The sequence below is a fragment of the Arctopsyche grandis genome, chromosome 12 (genome assembly GCF_051622035.1).
Source record: "Arctopsyche grandis isolate Sample6627 chromosome 12, ASM5162203v2, whole genome shotgun sequence".
NCBI classification, from domain to species: domain Eukaryota; kingdom Metazoa; phylum Arthropoda; class Insecta; order Trichoptera; family Hydropsychidae; genus Arctopsyche; species Arctopsyche grandis.
This window is the reverse complement of record NC_135366.1, coordinates 17684816-17712433: the sequence shown is the minus strand read 5'-3', so window position 1 is coordinate 17712433 and position 27618 is coordinate 17684816. Positions and strand designations below refer to the sequence as shown.

The following is a 27618-nucleotide window of genomic DNA, read 5'->3' as shown; positions in this document are numbered from 1 at the left end:
ATACTAGAGACGTTTTCATGAAAACCTTTCCTAACTAGTCAAAATATTTTACAACTAAAAATACAATTCAACTACAGCTGTAGTTGGTACCAAGTTAAATGGAATATATTTCAACCAGTCAAAATACTGGAAGATACAGGTCAACTGAAAAATAGCATACTAGTTTTTTCATACACGAACTATTGGTATTAGTATAAGTTAAGTGCTAAATATCAAAAGTTATCTTCAAATAGATTCTTACCTAATATCGCATGAAAATTTTAGGTGTTAAAACTTTTGAGATGTTAAAACGCGGAGTATTTGAAATGGGAAATCCCAAGGAAACCGCATTACAACATTGCTATAATTACCGTACGGCATACGTACATATGAACACAGAAGATGAGACAAACGATTAAGCATACTCAACTTATTTCTAATAGTTTGAACATGAACAAACTGGTTCGTTTGTCATTTTTTTTTATTTTGTGCACTATATAGCTGGCTAGGTTGGTTCGTGTATGAATAAACTAGTAAATTTTATTTACATATTTTTATTTTTTACATACATATGTATATACTAGGAAGGCCTAACAGGTAAACACAAACATTGATATACAATGCAACTTTGATAGGAAACGATCTGGAGTCACAAACCAAGGTCTGGCCGGCACAACCAGTGGGACTTGAACCCGTGACCATTATGTTCGAAAGCATACATATATGCTAACTACTAGTCCACCCTGCTGGTTATATTATATATTCGAACCGTAGTATGACGGCTAACCATCTGGTTTTATTAAATTCTATGTTTCTATATACATATGTATGTACAGCTGTGTCATATATGTACTTACGTATGTACATAAAAGCATTTCAATATTTATTTTGATTGTTAAAAAAAAATAGTATTTACATATATTAGTTTCATTCAGCCTACCAAACCTCAATGCAATTTTGAATTTTGGGTATTTAATTTTCGCCTAATATTTATACATGAAGTATGTGTAGATATGTATGTATACACTTGAAGAAATGTCCTCAAGATAGTCCTATTTTGTCATAGGACATTTTGATCTAGACAGCTTTTACACACACCACAAGGTGCTTCTCATACGATTATCAGTAGCTCACAAACCAGATGAAAGTTTCGAATTGCACATCGCCTCTATCTAAACGTTCCATCTCCTTCGTCCTACCTCCAGCACGCAGCCCGTCAATATCAACCAGTTTTTCCTACGATCGTCTGGATCCCGACAGACAGGGCGCGTAGCAAAAAGTCGACATTATTCTCGAGCAAACATCTCGATAAACCTCTTTCCGATCAAATTATTATGGTATTTCGATAGAAGCGCCGAGATTGCACAAACCACACAATGCGACTGAACGACGTTATCCATCGACACCATCCCAGATTCCCAGATAGATCTCATCATACGCCGGATAATTACCGAGGAACTGGTTCGATGGTGTCTTGGCGAATGGCTACGTTTAATTTAATAGATTTCAACACAAAGGCTGCGGTATCCAAGTTTATAAACACAGTGCACATTGTGTGTCCATCGGAGGGACGTTCAGGTGTTGCTCCGCGCTCAGTTGCAGGTTGAACTGGATACAGTTAATCAGCCGGTGATCGGCTGGGGGTCAGATCGCTCGATACGGAAGTTGTTCACTTCTACATAGAGCTACAATTGGAAGTGCATGCTTTATTGCGCTCGTGAGCGAATAAATCTGCACAGCGTATTAACTCCCTCTACTAGTTGACGCGGACCCAAAATATCGACTGTGTGTAAAAAATTGGATTAAAGCACGACTGATATAAAATATTCTCGTATAATGAGCGAAAGAAAGACGGTTATCATTTTCATATCCAGGTTTAAGGTCTAAGAATGTCGTAATTGGTACATTTGCGCGGGATGCTGAGGTCACATTGTACGATAGACTAGACACGCTCACCGGTCGGCATTAAAAAAACGACCGTCTAGCAATACTTATGTGCATATAATAGTTTCCAAATGTTCTAAATATGTATATGTAGTAGGTACTCCAGGTATTTTGATTGACTATATGAATGATCGAAAAGCTATGGATCATTGCAGTGATGTGTGTAATTTTTTTTGAAAACAGAAAAATCTTATTCTCACAATGGACCATAAACACATATCTATGTACGCTGTGTTTTTAATAAAATTTAAACAATATGTGTTTTTAAATCCTCCAAACTTCATAAAAAAAGCGTTATTTAAAAGATTAAGTTTCAAACTTCCATTCATAGATATCATACATTATACATATTTATTTACAATAGATTCCATATATTTATCCAAAATATCGATAAATATATTGACAAATATTTTTATTTCCATGTTTTAAAGCTTGGTTTTCTTCAAGGAATTAATCGATAATATTTAGAAAAGATTTCAAATCCCCAGATATCGAAATTTACTGGATTTTCTCGTGTAGTATACGAATTTCTCAAAATAAATTCTACATATAGATATATGTACATACATATGTACATATACATATGTATGAATTCGTATATATCCTATAGATATATTCAAATTTATAATTTAATTGATAGAAATGTTTACGAGTTATATTTAATTATAACCTATTCTTTTTATTTATTTATTTATTTATTTATTTTAAACAGACCATTGTGGCATAACAGGAATTCCTAAAGCGCCACAATGGTCAAAAAATATAACACAAAAAAGAAAAAAAACAAAATAACAATTAAACATAAACATAAATACATCCATACATACATAAAAAATAGCATTTATAATAACAGATAAAGTAAAAATATCAAATAAAATATAGCATAAGGAATGCCTTGCACCTACAGCCAGTTTCAATAAATATGTAAGAAACAACTACAAATACAAAACATCCCTGTAAGGCCCAAATGGAAGAGAGTTAATCAAAATTTCACTCATAAATCACAATCAATCATGAAAACAATGATGAGCGCAGACTACCAGATAAATGGGTTAGAGTAATTTCCGACAATTTACGCTCACTAAGGTGGAAAATATCACATTCAGTCTCGGCAGCAATGATTTCATTAAGAAGTCGGATAGCTCTTGGAATAGTTACTTGTCGAAAAATACGCGGACCGAAAGTTTTCGAAAAATTTTGGTCAAATTTTCTGTCTACGTATAAAGTTTCAAATATCAAATCGACCGTAACTAAATGTAATTTTATTTATATACCATTTCGAATTTCACAATGAAAGCAGCATCGTAGCCGGGAAAACAACAAATTCATAATCTATATATTTATAAATATAATTTCGATTAAAGGGACAAACTATACACATATATTTACACATATTATTGAAACAAAAGATCAATCATTTATATCTGTCAAATCGTCATTTATGTCATGGTTACCGACCACGAGAGAGAATAGCCAGTTTGTTTATCCGGATGGGAATTGATACAACTGGATATACATATATATACATACATACGTACGTCTGTCAAAGTGAATTTGCGAAATTGACAGGTGAAATCTAGATGGAAACATTCGCCAGTGCATTTAACATAATAGATCACTTTGAGGCTAATCTTAATCAAAAGATAGAATCAAATTATTTATTCAATTACGAGTATAATAAATCTGTTGTACATATATATGTATGTATGTATGTATGTATATACAATTACATTGTATTATATTATATAAAACAATAAGTAATAGAAATACCTAACTAAACGTTTGCGGTTAGTTAAAACATTAGTACAGTTAAATCAAAATGCAAATGTCTACGGGAAGTATCTTGACATTATAATAAACGTCGGGTTGCGAGTTAAAACGCAATTCGCAATTTACAATAAAAGCACATAAATCAAAAATGAAAAATGCGTTTTCCCACGTGCTGAATCTGTACATTTTTTTTTTGCATTTTTATTCCAATCTACGAAACGATAGTGCAACGACGACGTACGTTAAGGCATTTCTATATAAGAATAGATTGAAAACAAAACGGAACAAATAACCGTTAAAGTTAAAGTTATCGATCACATCGGGCACGAAACGCAACGGGTCAAAAATGAATTTGTCACGATGGCTCTCTATATAAAAACGATACACAGTACCTACGTACCTACATATAATAATAATCGGCCAAGATTGCAAAACAAAAACGCAAACAACGACGTCGCAAACAAAAGCCGCTTATCGGTGCGTAGACGTATTGAAAACGACGATGATAACCACTACAAGACAACCATTATTAGATCTAGAGCAGATCACGTCAATGATATTATGTACAGTTCACCAATTGAAGATGACACATTCATCATGTCTAAAAAATGTTTCATGAATATGCAAGCATTTTCTTGCTTATTCCATGAAATGTAGTATGTACATAGATAGTGGTGTATGTACATATATGTATGTATGTAGTATAGTAAAACATTGACTATCCGATCCAGATGGAGACTGAGGTGAATCAAGTAACAAAAAATATATTGTTTTTACATAATAATATATCTATGTACCTCAATAAAAGCCACTCCTCGATTTCTGCATTTAGTGATTTTACACTACCATACTTGAACATCAGACAGTGCAGAATTCGTATAATCCGATATTTTATTGATATCCAATCAGAGTAGTCAATAGTCTATAAATCGCAAAATGTCATGATTTATGTCAAAACAGCTCATTTTGGACAGATTATGTTTCATATAATACGTTTATTTATGTTGGTATTTTTTTAATATAAATATACATATGTAGATACCTAAGGAAGCTCTCAACAACTTTTTTTAATGTACATAGAGGTTTTCCCAAGGCGTCAACTATGGCCAAAGCTGTGCATATAGCCACAGCGTAGCTCACTGGAAGAGCTACATATTGCTTACCAGTAGAGAAGTCCCGGCTAAATACGCTGTTGGTGACATCTTTCTGGCTATTAAAACACATATCGACCGTCACTTTTAAAATGTTTTGACGGATACAAGTATCGTTCCCCCCTAGTTTCTCGCAAATTCAAGTTTCTAGCATCTCGAATTTGTTGATTATTGTAAATATGCTACTACCTGCTAAATACTCAGTAATTTTCTCGTAAATTTTATGTATACAAAAAAAATATGTTAATTTATTATTTATTAAATATGTTATTAAATATGTTAATTTATTAAATATGTTATAAATAAAATGATTGTACTGTAATATTTGAAATTTTATTAGTATTTATGTATTTGTGTCGCCTCAGATTAATTCCTGTCATGGCAACGCACCTGTGATATGTAATAAAATAAAATAAAAATATGTACTATAGAGGTGACAAAGAGGGTAGGTGGTGATTTTAGTGAGGAACCGTTTCAACAATGAAAACATATAAATTGGCAAACTCTGATAGAAAACGATAGACCTGGAATCACATATATCAGCACTGCTGAGTTAGGGTTCGAACCCATAACCCCTCAGTTTTTAGTATTATACGCTAACCACTAAGCTATTCTTCTGGTTTAACTTTCAAAATAATGACACGAACATGGAAAAAGACGATTTTCTAATAAAAAAAACCGTTTCTGCCATTCAAATAGCCTTTGTGAGGGTGGCGCGCTTTGTATGGGAGTTTCTATTCAAACGGTGACTTTCAGTTATACCTAATCATAATCTGCAATAAATAACGATTAAGCATTTTTCAATTTTTAAGGTAGTAAAAAAAATATTCTAAAAAAACAAACAGTTTTTCAAAAATCTCGCCAAGACAAATCGATTGTTTAGAGGCACAGGACATTTTTAATTCAAAGTTTCGTTGATACGACACAAATTTTCCAATAGGTCCGTAGTGGAAAATTCAGAATTCGCATTTTTCGTTCCAGCCCAGTGTATACATACATATGTACATCTACAATGTAGTACATACATATGTATGATATGTACATACATATATATATAGAAGAATTCTTTGGCGTAGGTAATTCCAAAATAATAAAAAAATAGACCGTGGGTCGGAAAAAGGTGTAATTTTGAAATGTGAGTTTTTTACGTGCTCAGGCTCGTTTCCTCCAAAATTAAATTAAAATAAAAATGGATTTGCGGCACGACCGACTGGATCGTGCGCGGTCTAACCGTCGCGAATCGAAACGACGTGTCTAAAGTGCAAGAGTCACTGACTAAGGTTGTTATTAGAGACGGCAAATATCCAGGAAAAGACCACTGCTTCGACCGCGAAGCTTCCACCCACCCCCCTCTTTCCATTCCCCCGAGGATAGGGGGCAAAGTCCCATCTTGCGTTCTCGAACCGCGGTGTATCATTCCGAGATTAGCACGCAATTTGCAAACTAGGGAATATGCGGAAGCACTGTGATATTGTAATCTTCCCATCAGCCACCGGTAAGACCACCCCACTCATTTCAGATTATCTCCCACGTACCTGCGGGGGGATCTTTTTCAACCCTGTAATTTGATTCCTCAATCAGTTCCACTCGTACTCAAACAATACATATATCCAGATATTAAAACACTAACTAATTAGACAGATCCCAAAATTAAAACACTAACTAATTAGACGGTAGACTCACCATTTACTCTAATCTGAACGTACTATGAAATTTTTCGATTAGCCTAAAAAAAGTTTTGAAGAATGAAATCTTATATAGTAATATGTAAATATTGAGTCAATCCAAGCAACAGAAAAAAATTGAAAACTTCTATAAAATTTTAACCTGTGAGCATTGTGTAAATTTCAAAGATCGCTTACTATTCGGTTAAAGTATTAATTTTTTTATCGTAAGAAAAATACATCCGAAGCGCAAAACAAACCTGCTTCATAGTAATATCACCATAGTACATTCAATTGTATGCAATTAGCATAAGTATGGAATGTTCTAATAGAATATGTAAATTCCAGAAAAGTTTTCTTTAAGTTGTTAAGAATTGCGTAAAAAATAGTCAACTTTTAAATAAATATATGTGTGTAATATTATACTTCAGTATTCTTGTCAAACGTGTATAGGACGCCACTACTCCTTTATATATGTACATACATGTACATATATACATATATGCATACATTCTGATCTGTATAATTTTCTACATAGTAATTCAAGACGTTGCCAACCATACACGGCTAGACGCCGTCTCTTTCAGTTTAATGAATTTAACAATATTATGAAATTTATTCATTAATTTATTTACTAATTTTAATGAGTCGCATCACGTAGCTAGAAGAATAGACGAAAGGTGGACCAATCATTATATAGAATTAAAGCCAATGCACTCAAATAAGTATGGAACGCTGTATGCTCGTCATAATGAGGAGAAATAGGAAGCAGAATACGAGGGTGAGAAGTATAACATGGGTAGTTGATATAGTGGAGAGATCGAAGGGATAGGAATGGGAATGGGCAAATAATAGCCAAAAAAAGTGCTAGAATGGTACCCGAGAGAGTGTAAAAGGGTAAAAAGAAGGTCGCAAGAACGAATGGTAGAAGGAATTAGGAAAATCTGTGGGGTCAGATGAGAGTTTCGCAAAATAGAGACGAGTGGAAGCGTGTTGGATAAGCCTTCACCCAGCAGTGGATGGTGAATGTCTGTAAACGAAGATGATGATATATGTACATACATACATAATAACGTACAACTAGTCATAAGTCAATTACATTTTTACCGTCAGAAAACTAAACAATTAATACCTACACATGAGCTTTTGAAAATGGCAAAGGTCCACTTTTCTTCATTTCAAGAAATATCTAGCAAAACATTAAATTTAACGTTTTGCGTTTAACAATATTTAAAAATACTGGTGGTATGTAATACTGCGTTTATTCTGCTTTTGCGAGATTCTGGATATGTCGAATTAAAAGAAGTGATGGAAATGTGTGATTTAAGTCAAACAGATATAGTTGTTTTGGAACTGAAAATTGGACTTCCGCCACTTTCAAATATGACAAGCATAAACTAGAACTGAATATCTATTATTGATTCTGAATAACTGAATATAAGAATATGAATTAATAAAAAATGGGAACTAATTTTTTGATGGGTTAAAAATAACTATAATGATCAGTTAAAAATTAAGATTAATCATCAGTAATTTATTAAATAAGTGATCAGTTAAATAATATAAATGATCAGTAAATATTCATTTTTAGATCAGTAATTAATTAAATTAGTGATCAGATAAATAATATAAATGATAAATAAAACCAAATAAATTATAATTTTTGACAGTTGGGTGATAGCGCGTCGCCCATCTTAGATCTTAGCAGCCAACACTTATTTATTTAAGGGTCAGGTTAGGTTAGGTTAAGTTAGAGTTGGAGTTCATTTAAGATTAGGTTGTTAGGGTCGGTATTTATTAAAAAAACATATCTTTGAAGCCAACACTTATTTATATAAGGGTACGCATATCCGAGAAAAAGTCAGTCCAAGGGAAAAAACAAAAATCAGGAATGCAGTAGCGTCAGCATGTGAAAGAAAGCCAGTTGAAAAACGAATTCGAAGTCCAGAAGAAAAGCGAGAAATCAAAACACCAGTAAATGTCAGATTTTATCAACGCGTGGTCCGGCGTAAAGAAAAGAAACGCACGCGGTTGGAGAGGATGTTGCCAGTGACAATATTTCCTTACACTACCGAAAACGATCCGATATGGCAACATTGACTCTACTTCATCTGTCAGAATGCGTAAAACTGATCGTTTCATTTATATACTGATCATTTTGGTTTAATTACTGCTCATATTATTTAAATACTTATTCTGATCAATACAAACTAATCATTTATTATATTCATTGATCAATCCATTATTTTTACCTACCAAATGTTTTTTTTTACTGATCAAAATGTGAATTTTTTACTGATCTCGTTAAATAGAGGTCATAAAATATATCAATTTTTTCCATGATCACTTTTATGTACGATCTAAGCCGTATATCTACATACATATGTATCTTATAAATAAATAAATAAAATAAAATAATAATAACAATACAACTATAAATAAATAAAATAAATAAATAGTATACCCTTAACGATATGAGCAGTGAATAATTCCGTATAATAATAATAAAATGCATACTTCCGACTTTGAACTCGCCATCACTGCATAATAGACATTCTATCAAGCGGATAGGAAAATAAATGCATACTTGTCAGAGAACAGATAAGATCACAGTACGTTCACCCTCGCATCGCGGTTCTCGGATCATTATGCGAACAGTGAGCGAAATTGCATTTCGGGATGCACTTTACATCTGATTACATCACCGCAGCGAGAAAGCATAATTTCAAGAATACACACAATCTATGCGAACGAAGGGTCGAGAAAACCGCGACGATAATTCACTTTCATAAATTCACTTCAGTACGGAGTACATATGTATGAATGTAAGAACTATAATTTAAAACTTTTAAGAAACACTCAATCAAAAGATTCCACTTATTTTACGTCTCATGCATCGATTAAGTGTACATATACCATCTAGCATAACCGAGACAGGCCAACTAACTTCGAATCAGACGAAGGGAAGTAATTACCTAAATGATGATGGTAGTAGGAAGCGTCGCCGATAATGATGGCCGACACGATCCGCAAGATACTCTTAAAACTCTGTATCATTTTCTAAGAAGCCGCTACGGATTCCATCAAAGGTAACCTAATTCGAAAATGAAGCTTTCAAATAAGTACAGTACCCACTTATTTTATTTTATTTTATTTAAAAAAATCAATACCACAGAGACTTGACAGGTTTCCCCAAAGCGTCAATGTGATTTTAATACAAATAATAAAAATCATAAAAATTACAAAAAAAACATCACAAAAAAAATAATAAAAATCATAAATAAAAAAAAACATAAGAAAATAATAAAAATCATAAATAAAAAAAAAACATCATAAAAAAATAATAAAAATCAAGTAAAAAATATGTACACAAAATAAAAACAAAGAAATAAGATTGAAAAATTTATATCGTGCTATTTAGGATGTGTTCCACCAACTCAACATAACTGGCATCGAATAGGTCCAAGTAATGTGCCAGTAAGTTAAGGAGTCGAACAGCTCTCGAGAGGGGGGAGTTCATGAGCACGTTTGATTTAGCCCTAATTGGCAAAAATATATCATGTTTTCTTAAAACTCTACGATTTTCCGGGGCCCAGAATTTTAGTTTCTCCAGGATAGTGGGATTGTGAATCTCTCCTCTAAGTAATTTTACGAAATGTTTCCCAAGAAATAAATCTCTTCTCTTTGCCAGGGAGTTGAAACCCAAAGATCCCAAGACAAAGGCACTAGGGAACAGATATGGATAAAATCCAAATGTTTTCAGATATAAAAATCTAAGGAATTTCCTTTGGACTCGTTCCAACATTAGAGAGTAACGAAGTTGATAGGGAGACCATATAATGGAGCCAAACTCGAGCACACTGCGAACTAATGTACAATATAAGAGACGAATGGCAGTGAGCCATTATGTATACTTCAAGGCAAAGTGAAACAGAACAAAGACATTTGTACTGTACAACATTTTGATTGTGATTTCCTATCCGCATCAATCTGCCATCGTCAGACTCTAACTGTGATAGATTAAAACAAAAAATGCTTCCATACTATGAATCGTTCACGGCAAAAAAAAATCTCGGACGGTTGCTATCGAAAATTCACTCCGTGCGTGGAAAATTAATTAAAACGCGAAATTCTAAATCGTCGTCTACAAACAAAAAATAATCGAAAGAAGCACAAAGGAATACAGTAAGGAGTACTTAATCAGTATTTCACAAAACTCGATTCCGTCGAAACGTTTTCAAATGATCTTATGTAGGAACGAAAAATTTTTCAGAAATCAAATACTTGCTGAATTACCTGACATTGCTCGGACAGATGAAAATTAAAAAAAAAATGGAACTTTTTCAGAAAACTTTTATATAATTTTGGATCTTTGGTCCCAGAATCTGATATTTTTCAAAAAAATTGTATACCAACAGTATAAGATTGCAGATTACCATGAAATAGTACCTTCACCAAATTTGAAACTGTAGATTTAATAAAAATTCGGAAAAAAAAATATTATCCTATGGTGCCATTATGAGTTGTCCCCCTGAGCGGTACCTATTGTATTGAACTTGTATATAAATCTATAAATTTATAGATTATAAATTTAAAATCATATCCAAATAGTGGTGACATACATAGATGAAAGGATAGTTTTACCAACTTGATGAGGAAATCAGATAAATTGGCAAACACTAATAGGAAACGATAGACCTGCAGGCATAAATATCCAAGTCTGACCAGCAGTACTACAGAAATACTTCCGAATAATTTATTTTCAATCGGGGTCAAACCAGAGCTTGAACCCGGAAACCTCTCGGTGGTTATAGCATTAATACAACTACCGAGCTATACTATTGGCATTACAAATATTAGTTTTAGGAAAATAAATATTATAATCAGTTTTTGCATCCCACGGGAAAATAGTCAAATTATTCCACTGACTATAAACTTAACAAAAAGATTCATCCTTTCAGTTTATCAAACTGAGGATTCATATTTTCAGTTTTTCATACAAAAACCAAACAAACAGTGTGACTGTCTGCTGGACGGTTTTTATTGCAATCAAGATGTACAGCTCTTAATGAGTTTTTTTTTACAATAGAGAAAAAATGTTAATCTTCATATGAATTTCTCAAAAGTTATAAGCCCTAACAACAGCTCAGTCGTGACCAACAAACGGCCCGCCCACCAAATATTCGATATTCAATTGATTTGTATCCATTGTGTATTTGGCACTACTACATACAATGAGCATAATATCGAGCACCTATCTGCCGAGTCATGCATACACACAGACCAAACTGACGTGCATATCTAACGACTAATTAAGAGTTCTACAACTACGTTAAAATCTACGTTAAACAACATCAACAAATTTCTACCACACAGGAGATTCGCGGAATGAATCACCAGAAGAAGTGAAGCTGATGAGTTAATTAGCCATCTCAGCTACCGGATGCCGCCGTTAGAGAAGACGACCGCAAAAAACGTGCAAGTCGTGATAGACCGGACAAACGCGCCGTGAACAATCAATCTGAGACTGTTCGAATCCGAAATCGTACCGAGCATGCGATTCGGATGCAAATTCGACGATTCGTGCGAAAAATCGAATCGACGGTGCATCCCCCGACTTCCGGTGCAAACAGCCGTTTCGTCGGGCCGCATAATGAAAGCCTTCCGGAACGCGACGATGCATCATGTAAATATCGTAATCGCACGCCATACACCCATTATTTTGTCTTTAAACGGGCACGATTCAGAAATAAATTTATTGTAATAGCGTGGCGATCGGCTCCGATGACCGTTGCAGTCTCGCGGAAAATCGCCGGTCGTTGATGAACCGATAAACCGACGAGATCGTCAATAAATAATTGATGAACGAGATGATAAGGGACGGTTATTAAATTCACCGTAGAGTGGTGCCATAAATAAACTTCAGTCGTTAAGTACCCACTGTGGAGTGTTTGATATATACGACGATTTGCGAGAGACAAATGTCTTGGGATGATGGTCTGTAAGCAGTGCGAAACTTGGATTAACAACATAATTGCTCTATACTTATGCTATTTTGTTAAAATAAATGTTGCAGTAATTGTTGCGCAAGCCTTGACAAGCCTCTCAAGCTTGTCAAGCTACATACATACATACATACATACATACATGCATACGTATGCACATGTGTGCTAAAAGTCTATGGTATTAAAATTGTATTTACATATGTATATAAATTTATACATTATAAATTTTGAAATCATATTCAAATAGTGGTAACATAATGGATAGAATGGTTTTTGTCAATTTTATGATGAACCGTTTCAAAAATTAAATCAGATAAATTGGCAAACTCTGATCCACTTCACAAATATCCAATTCTACCAGCAGCACTACAGATAATACTCGTAATAAATTCATTTCAATCCAGGTTAACCCACGGGTTCGAACCCGTCAACCTCTCGGTAGTCAGCTTTAACGCAACCACCAAGCTATGCTGTTTGTGTCTATCATTTCTATAAAAACAAATTAAAACCATAATAAGGTCGAAAAAAGTAATAAAACATAAAGTTCATTTTTTTCATTACCTTATCAAGAAATGTAACTATGAATTCAAAAGTTTATTTATCGATACAATAAATTCCCGAATTAATATAAATTATGTTTATATGTACACACAATTATGTACATATATACGGGCTTAATGTTACATATTTTTATGAGAAATCATGCGAAACTGACAAAACAAAATACATACATATGTAATGCAAAAAAACCAAAAGTAAATAGAAAAAAAAACGTATAAAAAAATCTTACATCTATAACTAGTCAAACTATAATATATGACAAAAAAATCTATTCCCATTGAATTTAAAAAAAATCATTATTAAAACTGAATCGTTCCAGAATAAAAATTTTACACTTGGAATAACGTGTCCAAATATCAATTACCAGCATTCGAAATGTCGCTTCTGAATAATAGACGGAACAATACATACCCAGAGAGCCACTTAAATCACGGGTAACGATTCAAGCATCGACGATCGCATTAACACCGATACTTCGGCAACAATAAGACAATGAATGGAGTAAAGTTGATCGGCCGCTCAACGCAATACCGTTTCAGTTAATTAATTATGTCCACCGTGAAATAGACGTAATCGTTCTGTCGTGAGAACGCAATTTTGAATATTTACTCGCTTCGGATTGGCGCGAACGACTCGGGGCCGATTTCGAATCGATCACTCCAGTTCTCGATAAGAAAGCGGGATGCTGAAAGGATTTATAAGCAGATTAAATTAACCGAACAACGTCTTTTGACTAGGAATCCGGTTACCAATAACGGCCCTTCCGCAACGCCAACGCTTGACCTAGCAAGGAGACCAAACGATAAATAACTGGGAAGGTGTTCGAATTAACCATACACACTACCATAATAATATACATAATACAATATTCTATTACGGAATCAGACAGCTGAAGAAAACCGTTCACCCGTCGAGTTCTCATTTAAATTTCAAATAGTACATTAAAAATTGCTCAAGTTTTATAACGAGAAGGCAGTAGAGGTTGTCGACCATTGACGCGCGAATACGCACATGTATCAATTTTCGAAAAAAAGAAAAAAAAAACAATTCTTTAAAAACCTAAAAAAAAAAGAAAAGTACACATGTATGTGTGTATGTATGTACATATGTACATGCAAGCACCAAATGAACAGAATAATATCTTGAACTTATTTAGAAATTTTTTTACTTCAGTCTATTTTCTTAAATATCTTAATTTAACTAACAATCATAATTTAGTTATTTGTAATGAAATTAAAAATATTTCTTAGATAAATTTGAGTAATAAAAAAAATCGGTGCAGCGCATTTTTAAATTGTGTTATTGTTTTGAATTTCATTAAGAATTATATTTATTTTAATTACATGGTAAGTATGATTATTTAAAGATTTTTTATGAAACACTATTTGTTAATGACTTACATTTACACCAGACAAAAAAAAACACTGTTTAGTAATAACGAAAAAGACCTTCGACACTAAGGAATTCTCTAATATACATACATACATACACACCTACGGATATTGTATATACGTATATTAGACAATTTTCCATGTGATATACTTAGAAGAATGGATCAAAATTGTACAAAAGAACTACCCGAGAGAATGTAAAACGGTGAAAGGAAGGCTGCAAGGAAGATGGTTGGATAAAATAAGAAAAATATGTGAGGTGCGATGGATGAGAGTTACGCAAAACAGAGACAAATGAAAACGTATCGCAAACGAACAAACAATGGAGCACAAATCCAAAAAATTATCCAAATCCACGTATGTGCATACGTACATACATATGATACATATGACTACGTACATGCTACGTGGATTTGGTTAATTTTATCGATCTTTTCTCAATTGTTTTTTATTCAGTAGAATCTCTCAATACACCAACCGAATATAAATTACAAAATACTTATACTATTATTTTGATAATGCCAGATCGAATAAATCAAAATTTGATATAAACATATTTGAAATATTCATTTATCCTCAAATTTGAATCGGCAACGTCGTTTGTTGATCTTTTCACGCCGTTGTTTCCAAATTATAAAATTTACAAAGTCAGTCATATTTCATGTTCATCCTATCGTATATGATAATTATCTAATGCGTGTCCACGTGGAGTGCGTGTGAATGTTCGTTTACATACTACATCTTTTTTTCTCCCCTTGGAATCGTATATCGTGAAAAAAGACGCAGCATCAATTCATATGATCGGTCGACAAAACAACAGATTTTTATTTAAAATTTTAAATTATTTAAATTTTAAATTATTAATTCCGTTGATCCGAATTGCGATATTTTACCGAGTGCACAATTATGTGCACACAGGCCACAGGCCACTAATATAATACACCAGTAGTTGCATCCGGCTTTGATCGGTATTTGAAATATAAACCGCTTAAACATGGCTATCTACCAGTTAACATTCATTTGTTGTTTTTTTGTATTAAATTTATTATTTCAATCTGTATGTATTTGAATATTTAATGACAGCCAATACTTCCACCCAAAACACATAAAACAATAACTGTGATAAAATTTAAATAAAACACAAAATAATACGCCCTTATAATCTGAAATCGGCAATAAAGCCATCAAGGAAATTAAGTCCCTTTGACGATAAGTGTGTCGAGAACGGTTTGCATCAACATTAACTACCGGTCGTCGCTAGTGACTACCAAAAGAACATTTTAACAAACAAGTGGAGCAAAACTACACACAATATATGATACATATACATACACTCGAAGCTCATCTAAAATTTCCGATTTTACTTAAACGAACGCGCTTAATGATTACACGAAAAAATATAATAAGCCCCCTCTCGGCGAGCTTTCGTCCACCGCAGAGAGCAAGCCAACATCATCTTCCGGTGATGCAACAACATGACAGACACTCGGCAGATGAGCAACGTTCATCCGATAATGATACACTCGGAAAAGTATCCTCGTTCGATAAACACCGGTAATTATAACAACGCGCACGTGAAATGCATTAAATAAATGCATATGCATAAGAGCACAATTAGACAAATAGTCGGTGTCTGTAAAAGGGTAGCGCAATCCGAGTGGGCGATCTAAATGGAGCAATGAAGATTTTCAAAACTATTACAAGTTAGAAGGGAACATCGACTCTTTGTACGTACATAGGTACATACATACAGCCTTATAAATATATATGAATGTGTACTTCGATAGCCTCCATTTGCCGATCTTGAAAGTAGAGCAACCACTTTCAAGTTTAAGCTTAATAATAATACCCGATCCAGCTAAGGTGCGGAGCTTTCGATCGTAAGGTAAAATAAAAAGATTTTTATAAAATGTAAGCCGCGGCTCACTCGTAATTTCGATTAATGAAACTGTATAAAGACAGAGTGTAATCTTCCAAATTCGGTACATCAAACGTAGAACAGCATATTTGATTTTATTTCATTTAACGAGGTTAATGCAAGTTCGTAAAGAAAACTATACCCATAATATGTATGTATGTATGTATGTACGTGCTCCCGCAGCGAAAGGTTTATTTATTTATTTATTTTCATCAATGTGGAAATGCTTTCGTTTTATTATATTCTCCATTGCATGGATATTAAATTAACGGTGGTTTTTATACGCGTCGATATAACGGCCAATGCAACGTCCTACAAAGGAATTAACCATAAATACATACATAATTTTAGAAATGTTATAGACTAGCGGTCATCGAATTAGATCAAAAAAGAGCCCACCTGTATTCAAATAAATTGTTAAATCCTATGAAGATGATCCAACCCACGTAACTAATATCTTAATCATTACAAATTATTTTTACATTGTAAAAAAAGAAAATTTAATAATAATCACTTAGAAAATACTTAGAAATACCCACTCAAAAGTATGAAACTGGACATGTACGTGGACTCCATCTGATAGAGGCGTACAATCGTCATGTCCTTATTAATTCGTACGATCTTATTATTTCAACTAATTTCTCCTATATTTTTTCAAATATGGAAATCGCCGTTATCGATCACTGTCAAACCTATTTCGAGGATAAAATATCACCGAAAACATTCCAGAGGGTGAGGTTTGCGAAAGGACGCGACGATATAGATTTAACGTACCGGAGTAGTTGTAGCGGTTTTTTTATGTGCAAAACTTTCTAAAAAAACATGTCACGTGTGTCTTTACCTGATACTGCCTGCTAATATCAAAAGTTTGTATGTACTTACATACAATGTACATACTTTTACTTCTTTATTATTTTTACCCTGGTGTCATGACAGGATTGCCCCAAGGCGACACATATGGCCAACTTTGTACATATGTATGTATGTACTATATGTATACGTATATAAATTTATAATATTACTATACATTTAAAATTAAATTCAAATAATGGTGACAAATGAGAGTGGGTGGCCATTTGGTAGGAGCCATTTCAACAATGAAATCAATCAATAAATTGGCAAACTTTGATAGAAAATGATCTAGTCACATATGTGTATCCAAGGTTTGGCTAGCAACACTGGATCAGACCTTGAACCTCTAACCCCCAATCGTTAGCATTATACGCTACCCACTAAGCTGTTGCTATTACATACATTGTATCTGTATGTATGTATATAAGTTTTTTTTTAAAGTCTGAAATTATTCAAACTTAAAAAATAGGTCATTATAGGAAAAGTAATCTAATATATAAAACCGAAACGGCGTCTGTAATTCGTTTCTGATTGGCTGTCATCAAAGTCGTTTCTGATTGGCTGTCGTCAAAGTCGTTTCTGATTGGCTAGATTGGTCAAAGACGTTTGTGATTGGTCGGTCGTTAAATAATATAATTTTTTTTCGATTCAAATATAAATTTAATAAAAAAACAAATGAAATTTTTTTTCATAATTAACATTTAATTTCCGTTTACCGATCTAGGCCGGGTAGCACCACTAGTCTAATATAAGAATAAGCTTTTCTTATATAAATTTTCACTGAAAAATTATACGGTGTGTTTTCACTTTCATCTTAACCGCCAAAAATTTAATCGGATAGTCGTTGAATTAATACGTTTACGTATTAATTCGTGTTTACACGCCATGAATAAATAGAAATAAATACATAATATCAAGAGTGGAACATTGCATATCAAAGGTGTAAAATGCAAAAGTTCTCACCCACACACGAGAGTGCACGTACGGCCTTAAGAAGGTCAGTGTGTTATTTGCATCTATGATAACGGATCGTACATAGAACTTGTGTACAAACTGAAAGCATTCCATCGCTTTATTGAAATATACATACATACATACAATTATATGTATGTACATTGTAACAGAATAGATGCTGCGCCATAACGCCCTACGATATAAAATCGACGACTTCCGATCTGTTCGAGCTGAAATCATAGGCAATGGGTATCGTTCCAATTCCGGCGATGACCAATTACGCATAATCGATATATTCCGTTTCGTATTATGCGAAACGTACATAGAATGGCTAGTGGAATCGCGGTCAAAAAATCGAGCGAACGAGTAAAGTGGAGATGGGGCATTTTGCTTTTAGCCGCAGAACGGAGCACAATGCACTCTCACGAACGCGAACGAGAACTGAATTACACGAGGGAAAAAATCCGTGTCATACCGAACGAAAGAATGGTAGGAATTAAGAGACGGTCCCTACTGACCTTCATTTATATGTTACCGCAAAACGCTCAAATCAGCCGCAAAATTGTAACGGTTTACTTTACGGCGAAAAAGTTACTTTTCTCTCGACAATCCTCTAAGATTCTAAATTTTAAATGTTTAATTTCAATTTTCCACAGACAGTACCACTGCCGGCAGGTTCAACGTCCGTTCTGGCGAAACCCACTAAGTATCATTACTATCCGCACAACCAGCACATCTACCTGCTTCCAGAATGTGCAATCCAACAGGTAAAACAATACCCATATCGCTATATAAAACGACAGCACTAAATAAGCCGCAATACAAAAATGAAAAAAAAAACTGATTCAATGGGCACTAACTGTTGACAAAATCTGGTCGTTTTTAATATCCAGATTGATGAAATCAATTAGATAAGAATCACCCCCCCCCCCCCCCCCCAGAAAGTTTCCATTCCTTACTGGTCAAAAATTTTGCCCCCACCTGGGAAAAGCTAAAATATTCTGACCAGCTATACAATCTACATATGTTATTTGCTCACTATCTACGTACTTTTGTATATGAGATATGATAATATAATATCAGAAAAAAAATTTCAAACAAACTAAGAGATAATTTAGATCAGAATATAAGGGACATGGTCTCATATTGTTCGATTTAGAAGATTCGATTTTGGATCGTATTACTTATTTTACTGCCTATGTATCTACTTCGAATAAGAATGAATGGAAAACGAACTGATTCCATTCCTTAAATTTAAGAACAAAAAACACTGAAAGCACTCACTGATATGATGGCATTGCAAAAACTATAATACTTCAGTCGAATTGAAGCTGCATATGCAAGATATTCAAATTTAACTTCAATAGCATCCATAGATATGGAGTTGAAAAATTGTAATTTCAATCGCTTTCACTCCTTTGTTTTCTTTTTTTATTTGAAAATATATATGAATATTTTAATACAAATTATTCATTTAAGTTTCATTTGTAAATCTGTTACTTTTATATGACATTTAAATACATGAACAGCTACAAATGAATATGATGAAAATATATACAGGTACATACATAATAGAGATCTTGTATAGTAGATATATAAAACAAAATAACAATAAAAAAATTAATATCATAAAAGGTTTTCCAAAAAATTACTTCACTCATGTATAAAGATTATAACAACTAATTGCATCAAAACTTTATAATATTCAGGTATGCAATGCAGTGTACGTGAGATTGAACTATACCCAGCCCTTATGTGCGTGTCCAGCTCGTCATCGAGACCCATGCTCGGCATCCCTGAACGCTGACGACATGCATACAACTCAACTGACGACCGATTCGAAAAAGAAGGTAAAACCAAATCTTACTTATGACTGCAATTTGTCAATTCGTTATCTCAGAGTCAGCCAGGGCCTATGACAGATTGATTCTGTACTTTCAACAATGCAACACATAGTTCAGAATGGGAGGCGTGAAATTACAAATGTGTCTTGATTTTTCTTCTCTTCCTTTATGTGTAGGATGGTGACACTGAATGGTATAAATATGGCCGTAGATAATTCAGGATGACGAAATAAATCCATCCGTCTTTATTTAAATGTACCTAGTTGTTTTTAAAAACTGCATCAAAGAAAATTATGAATCATAAGATTTATCAGCGACACATTTTCTCTGCCAAATTTGCCTAAATATTCTAATTAAATATTTTACAGTATGCTCACAAAGCAGTCACATTGGTGAAAACATGTGAAGCAACATCAGAGATGAGAGAATGTAGAGCACCGAGAGATTGGTCTTTACTAGCACTTCAAAATGTACGAACGGGAAAATCTCACTACTTAGTTATATGCAGATGTCCTGAAGAATTCATATTGGGTATTAAAATATTTTATTTATGTTTAAAAAACACATTTTAATATTGAACTTATTTAAAAAAAATGCACAATACATTTTTCAGAGGGTCCAATGTCACATGATCAACCAACGTATGCTTCCGTTCCCGGTATTAGAGTATATGGAATGATGTGTGTACAATCGCTTAGACATCAGTCATCCACGACAGGTATTAAAATTTACAATAAGTATTTTATAATGAAATTTATCACGTGAAACAATAATATTAAAAAAAAAAAATACAACTGTTTTCAGCATACAACAGCCCAACAAGTCGTCCTGTTACAACTGGCTACAAACTAGGATACTCTCAACCGACTTACAACCAAGAACAATCTCAAACAAGATATCCTGGATATTCAGGATCTAATACGCACTATAATAGAATGGCGAGAACAATCAGAGATACGAGACGCAGACATATGAGCATACAAATGCCACCGATTCCATGGGAAAAAGTAAAAGAGGTAGTGAACACAGCAGATTGGGAAAACTGAATTTAGAGTAAAACCATTTGCACATTCGAATTATATGAAATAAAAGAAAACGTTAATTATACCCTTTGCAAACATAAAAAAAATAAGATGGAAACTAATTCGTGTGTTCTGGACAATCGTAACTTTTTTGATATAACATAACATAAAAATTATCGCAAAACATTTATAAGTTTGTTAAAATGTATGCACAAAATTTCGGTGCTATATAATCGATAAATATACTACAGATATAAGATTAAAAGTTTGTAATGCGTACAAAAACAGGTGATCAAAATATATATCAAACGATGAAGAATGTAATAAGTATATTAATAAAGTATACATATATTCCATCAGTTTTAGACTCTATGACTAAATACTCCATATTTTGGGTATAAATTGGAGATGGGAACCCTTTTATTTAGTTAATTAACTCACTTTCAAATATGTCTAATAATATGATTAAAAGGGTAATATCATTGGATATATTTGAAAACTTTCTCCAATATACCTTTCAGGGATTTCTTCTAGATAATATATATTATAATATTCTCACACATCATAATTAACCATCCAACCATTGATCTCACAATTAGTGCGTGGATGATTAGATTTCACTAGAATCTTTCTAACAAACAAGTTAAAGCATTAACACAATATTCAATGTGTTTTGATTCACGTTACCGAAATTTTTACTTTTCGCCAAATGAATTTTCACGACATCTCTTTCGGCCACAGGTGGAGGGTTAAAGAAAATTTCAATTCGTACACATTAATAAAAATTGCACAAAAAACACCACATGAATTAATAAATATATGAAAACGTTTGTACAACTGCGACTTTTTAATGTTAAAAAATATATTTTTACAATCATCAAAAGGTTTAAGTCGAACCAAGCTCAACTTTTTATGCTTGAAATTTATAGTAGAAAAATTTTTATATTGAAGATTAAATATATTAATCTATATATTCAATTTAAGAAATAATGTGATAGTATAAATATTAGCTAAGTCTTCTTATAACTATCATTAATAATTATTTTAATGTATTGATAAGATTTATTCTAAAACCATTAAATTATGTGATTATTTAATTGAAACTTATTATTTATTTACAGATAACTTTGTCCTTAATAAGTTAATTATATACGTATTATATATCTACTAATAGCATTGCGATTAGAATTTTGTAAAGTGCGATATGTTGAAACTACAATGTAAATATTTTACGACATTTCTACTTATCAAAATAAACTCAAATATAAATAAACATGTTGATTATTATTTATTTACCCAACGATTGCATTTATGACCTGTAATTAATTTTAATCTTAAACCTGAAGAAAATAAAAAACATAACATGTATCTAAATATGTACTCACCTAAGACTTGAGGTTTGACATTGATATTGCAAGTATACATAGCAGCCATAATTCTCTGTGGTTGTGCCTGGAATGCTTTTCTACATCCTTCTTTCACAGTAGACATTATTTGACCTAAAATTAAATATTACCGATTTAAATACAACACGGCTAAGTTCACTTAACAACATAAAAATTAAAGAAAATAATTATATAAAATTTATCGAATAATTAGACACCTGAAAACGGTCCGTATGGTTGACTGGCAATACCGATTTCATCTTGGTCAGCTTTCAGAATGGTCCACTGTTTGATGACAAACGCAACACCCATCATAGGTTCATCACACAATGGACCAGCGAGGGTTGCCAATTGAAATCCGTTTACAAAACTGCTAGTGTAATCATTTCGGCTATCTTTAACGCAATCAATTATCTCTAAATCATAATCGAATAAAGACTTTCTGAAGTCCTTTATCCGGTTGAGTAAAAGATTGGGGCCACATTTCCTAGGACCAGCAGACCATATTTCTTCAATAGCGTTATTCCATTCAGTTCCAGATGATTTGAATGCAGCATCCAACTCCGATTTAAAGCTCTCAATGGCTTTCAAGCTCAAATTTGTAATCTCAAGCTTTGATTCGATATCGTGTTTGTTGTCTTTTATATCAACGTCTGGTGTTATATCAAGTTTTATAAAATCATCGTCTAAAGGTACCAATTTCATCTGAGTCTGCGAATTTAGCTTAGAAGTACTAAATGCTTGAGAATTCAAAAGTTTCAAAATATCAGCATTTTTTTCTAATACTAAAGTAACTTCTTGTGGAAGCGGAATAGCTTTAATTTTAATAATACATTGTTTATTCGATGTATACATGACTATTGTATTCTTTTTAGTTTGTTTTTCATCAGAATTTGTCTGTTTCACGACATTTTGATCATCTATCTCTTCATTAACCATATCAATTTTGGGCGTTTCAACTATTGTTTCTCTGAAAGGTACGATAGGCTCTGACACAGTTATAGGTACTTTAGCATATCGTGTGCTGCAAATAAAATCAACAATAATTTTAAAAAACCATTAAATGACAAAAAAATACAAGTAAGTAAAAATACATTAGCAAATACAATTACCTCAAGTCTTCTAAGCATCTCTCAAGATGAACTTCACCAGCAGTCAACAAAACATGCTCGCCAGTTTCCTGCACTAATATTTGTACACAGGCATCCGCTTGATTCAGTAATTTTAGACCTGATTTAATAAATTATGCTTCATGAATCAAAGTAAATAATATACATTATTCAAATTTAACAAGGAAAATTACCTTTTACTAATTTTGGCATATCCGATGGATGTTGAGTTTCAACAGCCACCCTTACAATAGGAACAGCATATACTTGCATTTCGGTAAACGAAGGGCAGAATACAGTAGAACTTAAAGTTGCACTTTTCAAAACATGGTCGTCTAATCCACCGATTCCTGATAAAAAATTAAAGAAAAGTTTAATTTCAGTGGTGTATAATATATAGTGCAGATGGTGCAGCTATATCAGGACCCAGATCTCTGGGGGATGGAGAAGATATTGACAATCAAATTACCTAAGATATTTCCAGCTGGTATTTCTTCCAACTCTTCGAGTTCTCGGCCCATTAAAAGATAGAGTTTGCTCACTCTAAAATAATAATAAATTTAAATTGAATATAACTAAAAAGTAGTGAATATATATTAGTTTATTATTATAATAAAACAAACATACTCAAAAGTAGTAATATGTTGATTGCTACTTAAAGTGCTTAAAGTTAAATTTTTATCAATATCAACTTTTCCATCACTGCTTTCAAAAGCTCTTGGATCATGTTTTGGACCCAAGACATATAATTTACAGCCTTTTTTCAATGTTCCACTAAATATACGAGCAAATCCAATAAAAATATCATCTTCTTCTATTTCGAGCTCAGCTTCAGTCAATGCCGCATCTAAAAGAGCACTATCCAAAACAATCGGATTCGACTCATCGACTTGATTTTGCCTTGCAGCATGACGTTGTCGGGCAATTTCTTTCCTTCGAGCCAACTCTTCGGGTGTCAGAGGTTTAGGTTTATTTTCAGGCAAATGTTTACGATCAAATGGAAACATTTTAGATATATAAACAATTACAGGACGATTTTCATCACTACTACATGCTAAAAAGTCATTTTTTAATTTTTTTGTTGATGGGTTTAGGTATTCAAACTGCCCAGTCTGATAGCACATTAACTTTTCAACTTTTTCTTCACAAATTTCTTTCGGAGAAGGTAGTTTCTGACAAACCATATTTAATACACTCGACGCTAATGGTAACCACTGCGACATGATTGCTTGTAACTGCACTTTCATATCTTTGTGACGTAAATCACGGGGAGCCAAATTAATACCCAGTTTCTTTGTCATGGGCTCTACTTTATCCTTGTCTTTCCTGACTATTATGGTTTCATACATAGACCATAAATTTTCTAAAATCAATTGTACAAATACGGGTTTCTTGGCTTTTTCTTGAGCTCCTTTCATAAATCTTTTCGTTTTTGAATCAAAATAAAAATCCCCCCATAAAACTTTTTGCAATAACTCTTCCTTAACTCCTGAAAATATTCCATGAACAAAATTTTAAAACATTCAGAAAATATACACCGATTCAAGTATTAAATATACGTAATTATACATATTTCTAACCCAATTTTTCCGAAAAAAGTTTGGCAAAAGTGGAAATCGCAAACCCCCAACCATCAACTGCACTCGCAAATACTACATTTCCAGACTCCGGAGTAAAATACAAATGGGAATCGTCAGCATCATCCAAAGCTGAAGTCCAATTATAAATACCTTCTTTTAAAATGCTGTCATTTTTCTCCACTTTTTCCTATAATTTAAAATAATATTGTGCGACTCAAATAAATACAATATATGACATGTAGTTCCTTTAAAATAATTATACCATATCAATTATCTCCTCTTTTTCAAACACATCAGAAGCAAAACATTCGCCTAAAACAGCATTAACTTGTTCCAATATCTGCGTTAAATGAACATGTGCATCAATAGGCGTCAATTGCATCTCCAAAATAAGTCTATCAATTTTATTTAACACGAGCACCGGTCTTATATTCTCAGAGTATGCTTGCTTTAACGCAAGTCTAGTTTGAGGGCATACGCCTTCTACCACATCCACCTATAAACAAAAGCATACATATGTATATCTATTCAGTAATCGCTCATATATGAATGTATGAATATGTACAATAAATTTAAAATAGTGGAAAAAATATTACCACAATGATAGCACCATCACAAAGCCTAACTGCGGTCGAAACTTCACTTGAAAAGTCAACGTGACCAGGAGAATCAATGAGATTGATCAAATATTCAGAACTTAATATGCAATGTAATAGAGATATGCTGCTACTCTTCATTGTAATGCCACGTTTCTGTTCATCTGGTCGACTATCCAAATATCTAAGACTACCTACAGCCCTTTGCGAAATTATACCATTGCTGGCTACAAGGGAATCAGCTAGCGTTGTTTTGCCATGATCAACATGAGCCAATATACAAATATTTCTGATGTTTTCCACAAATTTCTGCAACTCCCCTAATTTACTAGCAGGTACCAAATGCATTGCGATTTATTTTAAACTAGAACAATAAAAAAAAATAGCGAGTGTGACTAACTGAAATATTTCACAATCGATCGTAACATATTTTTTTAATACTTCACAAAATTAAGTTTATAATCAATTTAAATATGAAATAGAAAATATAAAACTCACGTAATATAAAATATTAAACAACTAAAAATGTCAAACTTTCACGACAAATGTCAAAAATGAACTGACAAGCGTGGACGTCAAAACCACATTGCATCAATTTGGTCCAAATACTATAACTATTGTGTAAGACTTTTTGACACATTGCGCATTTAATATCTAATATTGTATTTATTTTTCTTCTAAAATAATAAAATTCAACCGTTTTTAAATTTAATAGTATTCTAAAATATATGGGAATTTAAATCATATTTTTTTTCTGATTTTTTTTATTTCAGAGCCACATGGACTATGCTAACACGCTGTAGTAGAAAATCTCATAAAATAATTTGGATTTGGTCAAATTTACATATTGTTATTTTGTGTAATTTTTATTTAGCCAGTAATTTTTATATAGCCAGCAGCATGGCTCGGTGGTTGGGCTTTTGCCTAGCACCGAAAGGTCACCGGATTCGATTCCGTGAGTTGACTCAATTGAAAAGAATATTATCTGTAATGCTGTTAGTCAGGGGTCTGGGTCACTGCAAGGAAAGTGACTCGATGGAAAATCGAAAGATGGAAAAAATTAAAATCGACTCGTCGTTAACGTAGGTCAGGGTTATCTATCTGTTTCATCACAATGTAACCCTGGCACTCTGCCACATGTTAAAGATCTTTCAAATCTCTAACCCTGTCCTATGCTAACGACGAATCGACGAATCGATTTATTTTTTTTCCATTTTTCGACATTCCTTGCAGTGACGGCCACCGGCTAGTCAGACTTGGATATTTGTGACTCCAGGTCGATCGTTTCCTATCAGAGTTTGCCAATTTCTCTGCCAAAAACCTTCCTACCTACTATGTCACCACTATTTGAGTATGATTAATGTACAATAAAATTTATGTACAAGTTAAAATTCATAGATGTCTCGTTAATTTCGAGTTTTCATTGTCTCGTAATTCAGCAACTTATGTAATAAAAATGCTGCATTGTTTGTAATTGGCAAGGAAGGCTCATTGGGGTTTACCTGTGAGGCCTTCCAGGTATATATGTACATATGTATATATATATATATATATATGTGTAAAATTTATTCTTATATATGATAATAACAATTAATTTTGATAACCTTATCAACTTAACATTTATTATACACTAGTTTTTTTACCCGGCTACGCTCAGTATTTGTAATATAAACAGCTTAAACATGACGAATCTAATAGTAAATATTCATTCGTTTTTTTATTAAATTTATTTGAATCGAAAAAAAATAATATTCAACCAATCAAATCGTCGTCATAGAAACTTTGACTTGTTTTCGACGTTCTCAACCAAAAATACTTACATACATATGTATATATATACAAAGTCGCTTTCGAAATTACATATTAGATATAATACTTACTGGAAAATTAAAT

The 27618-nt window shown here is 32.9% G+C and overlaps 2 protein-coding genes and 1 long non-coding RNA gene across 3 annotated transcripts in view; 2 read left to right on the top strand and 1 right to left on the bottom strand.

Moving 5' to 3' along the window:
- Nucleotides 1–2332, top strand: part of LOC143920101 (uncharacterized) — a 71947-nt gene extending 69615 nt beyond the window's left edge. The window contains exon 2 of the long non-coding RNA XR_013261308.1: nt 991–2332. This is a non-coding gene — a long non-coding RNA (uncharacterized LOC143920101). The remainder of the gene's footprint in view (nt 1–990) is intronic.
- dsx-c73A (doublesex cognate 73A) overlaps nt 1–21079 on the top strand; it is a 47450-nt gene extending 26371 nt beyond the window's left edge. The window contains exons 2-6 of the mRNA XM_077442846.1: nt 18846–18956; nt 19899–20039; nt 20402–20564; nt 20647–20751; nt 20838–21079. Coding sequence (XP_077298972.1) covers nt 18846–18956; nt 19899–20039; nt 20402–20564; nt 20647–20751; nt 20838–21079 — 762 coding nt within the window. The remainder of the gene's footprint in view (nt 1–18845; nt 18957–19898; nt 20040–20401; nt 20565–20646; nt 20752–20837) is intronic.
- LOC143920098 (elongation factor-like GTPase 1) overlaps nt 1–26337 on the bottom strand; it is a 111770-nt gene extending 85433 nt beyond the window's left edge. The window contains exons 1-10 of the mRNA XM_077442809.1: nt 26224–26337; nt 25726–26089; nt 25392–25625; nt 25130–25316; nt 24177–25038; nt 24019–24092; nt 23744–23899; nt 23553–23670; nt 22659–23464; nt 22441–22554 (exon numbers count right to left, since the gene is read on the bottom strand). Coding sequence (XP_077298935.1) covers nt 22441–22554; nt 22659–23464; nt 23553–23670; nt 23744–23899; nt 24019–24092; nt 24177–25038; nt 25130–25316; nt 25392–25625; nt 25726–26073 — 2899 coding nt within the window. The 5' untranslated portion in view covers nt 26074–26089; nt 26224–26337. The remainder of the gene's footprint in view (nt 1–22440; nt 22555–22658; nt 23465–23552; nt 23671–23743; nt 23900–24018; nt 24093–24176; nt 25039–25129; nt 25317–25391; nt 25626–25725; nt 26090–26223) is intronic.
- Nucleotides 26338–27618: the final 1281 nt, after the last annotated feature.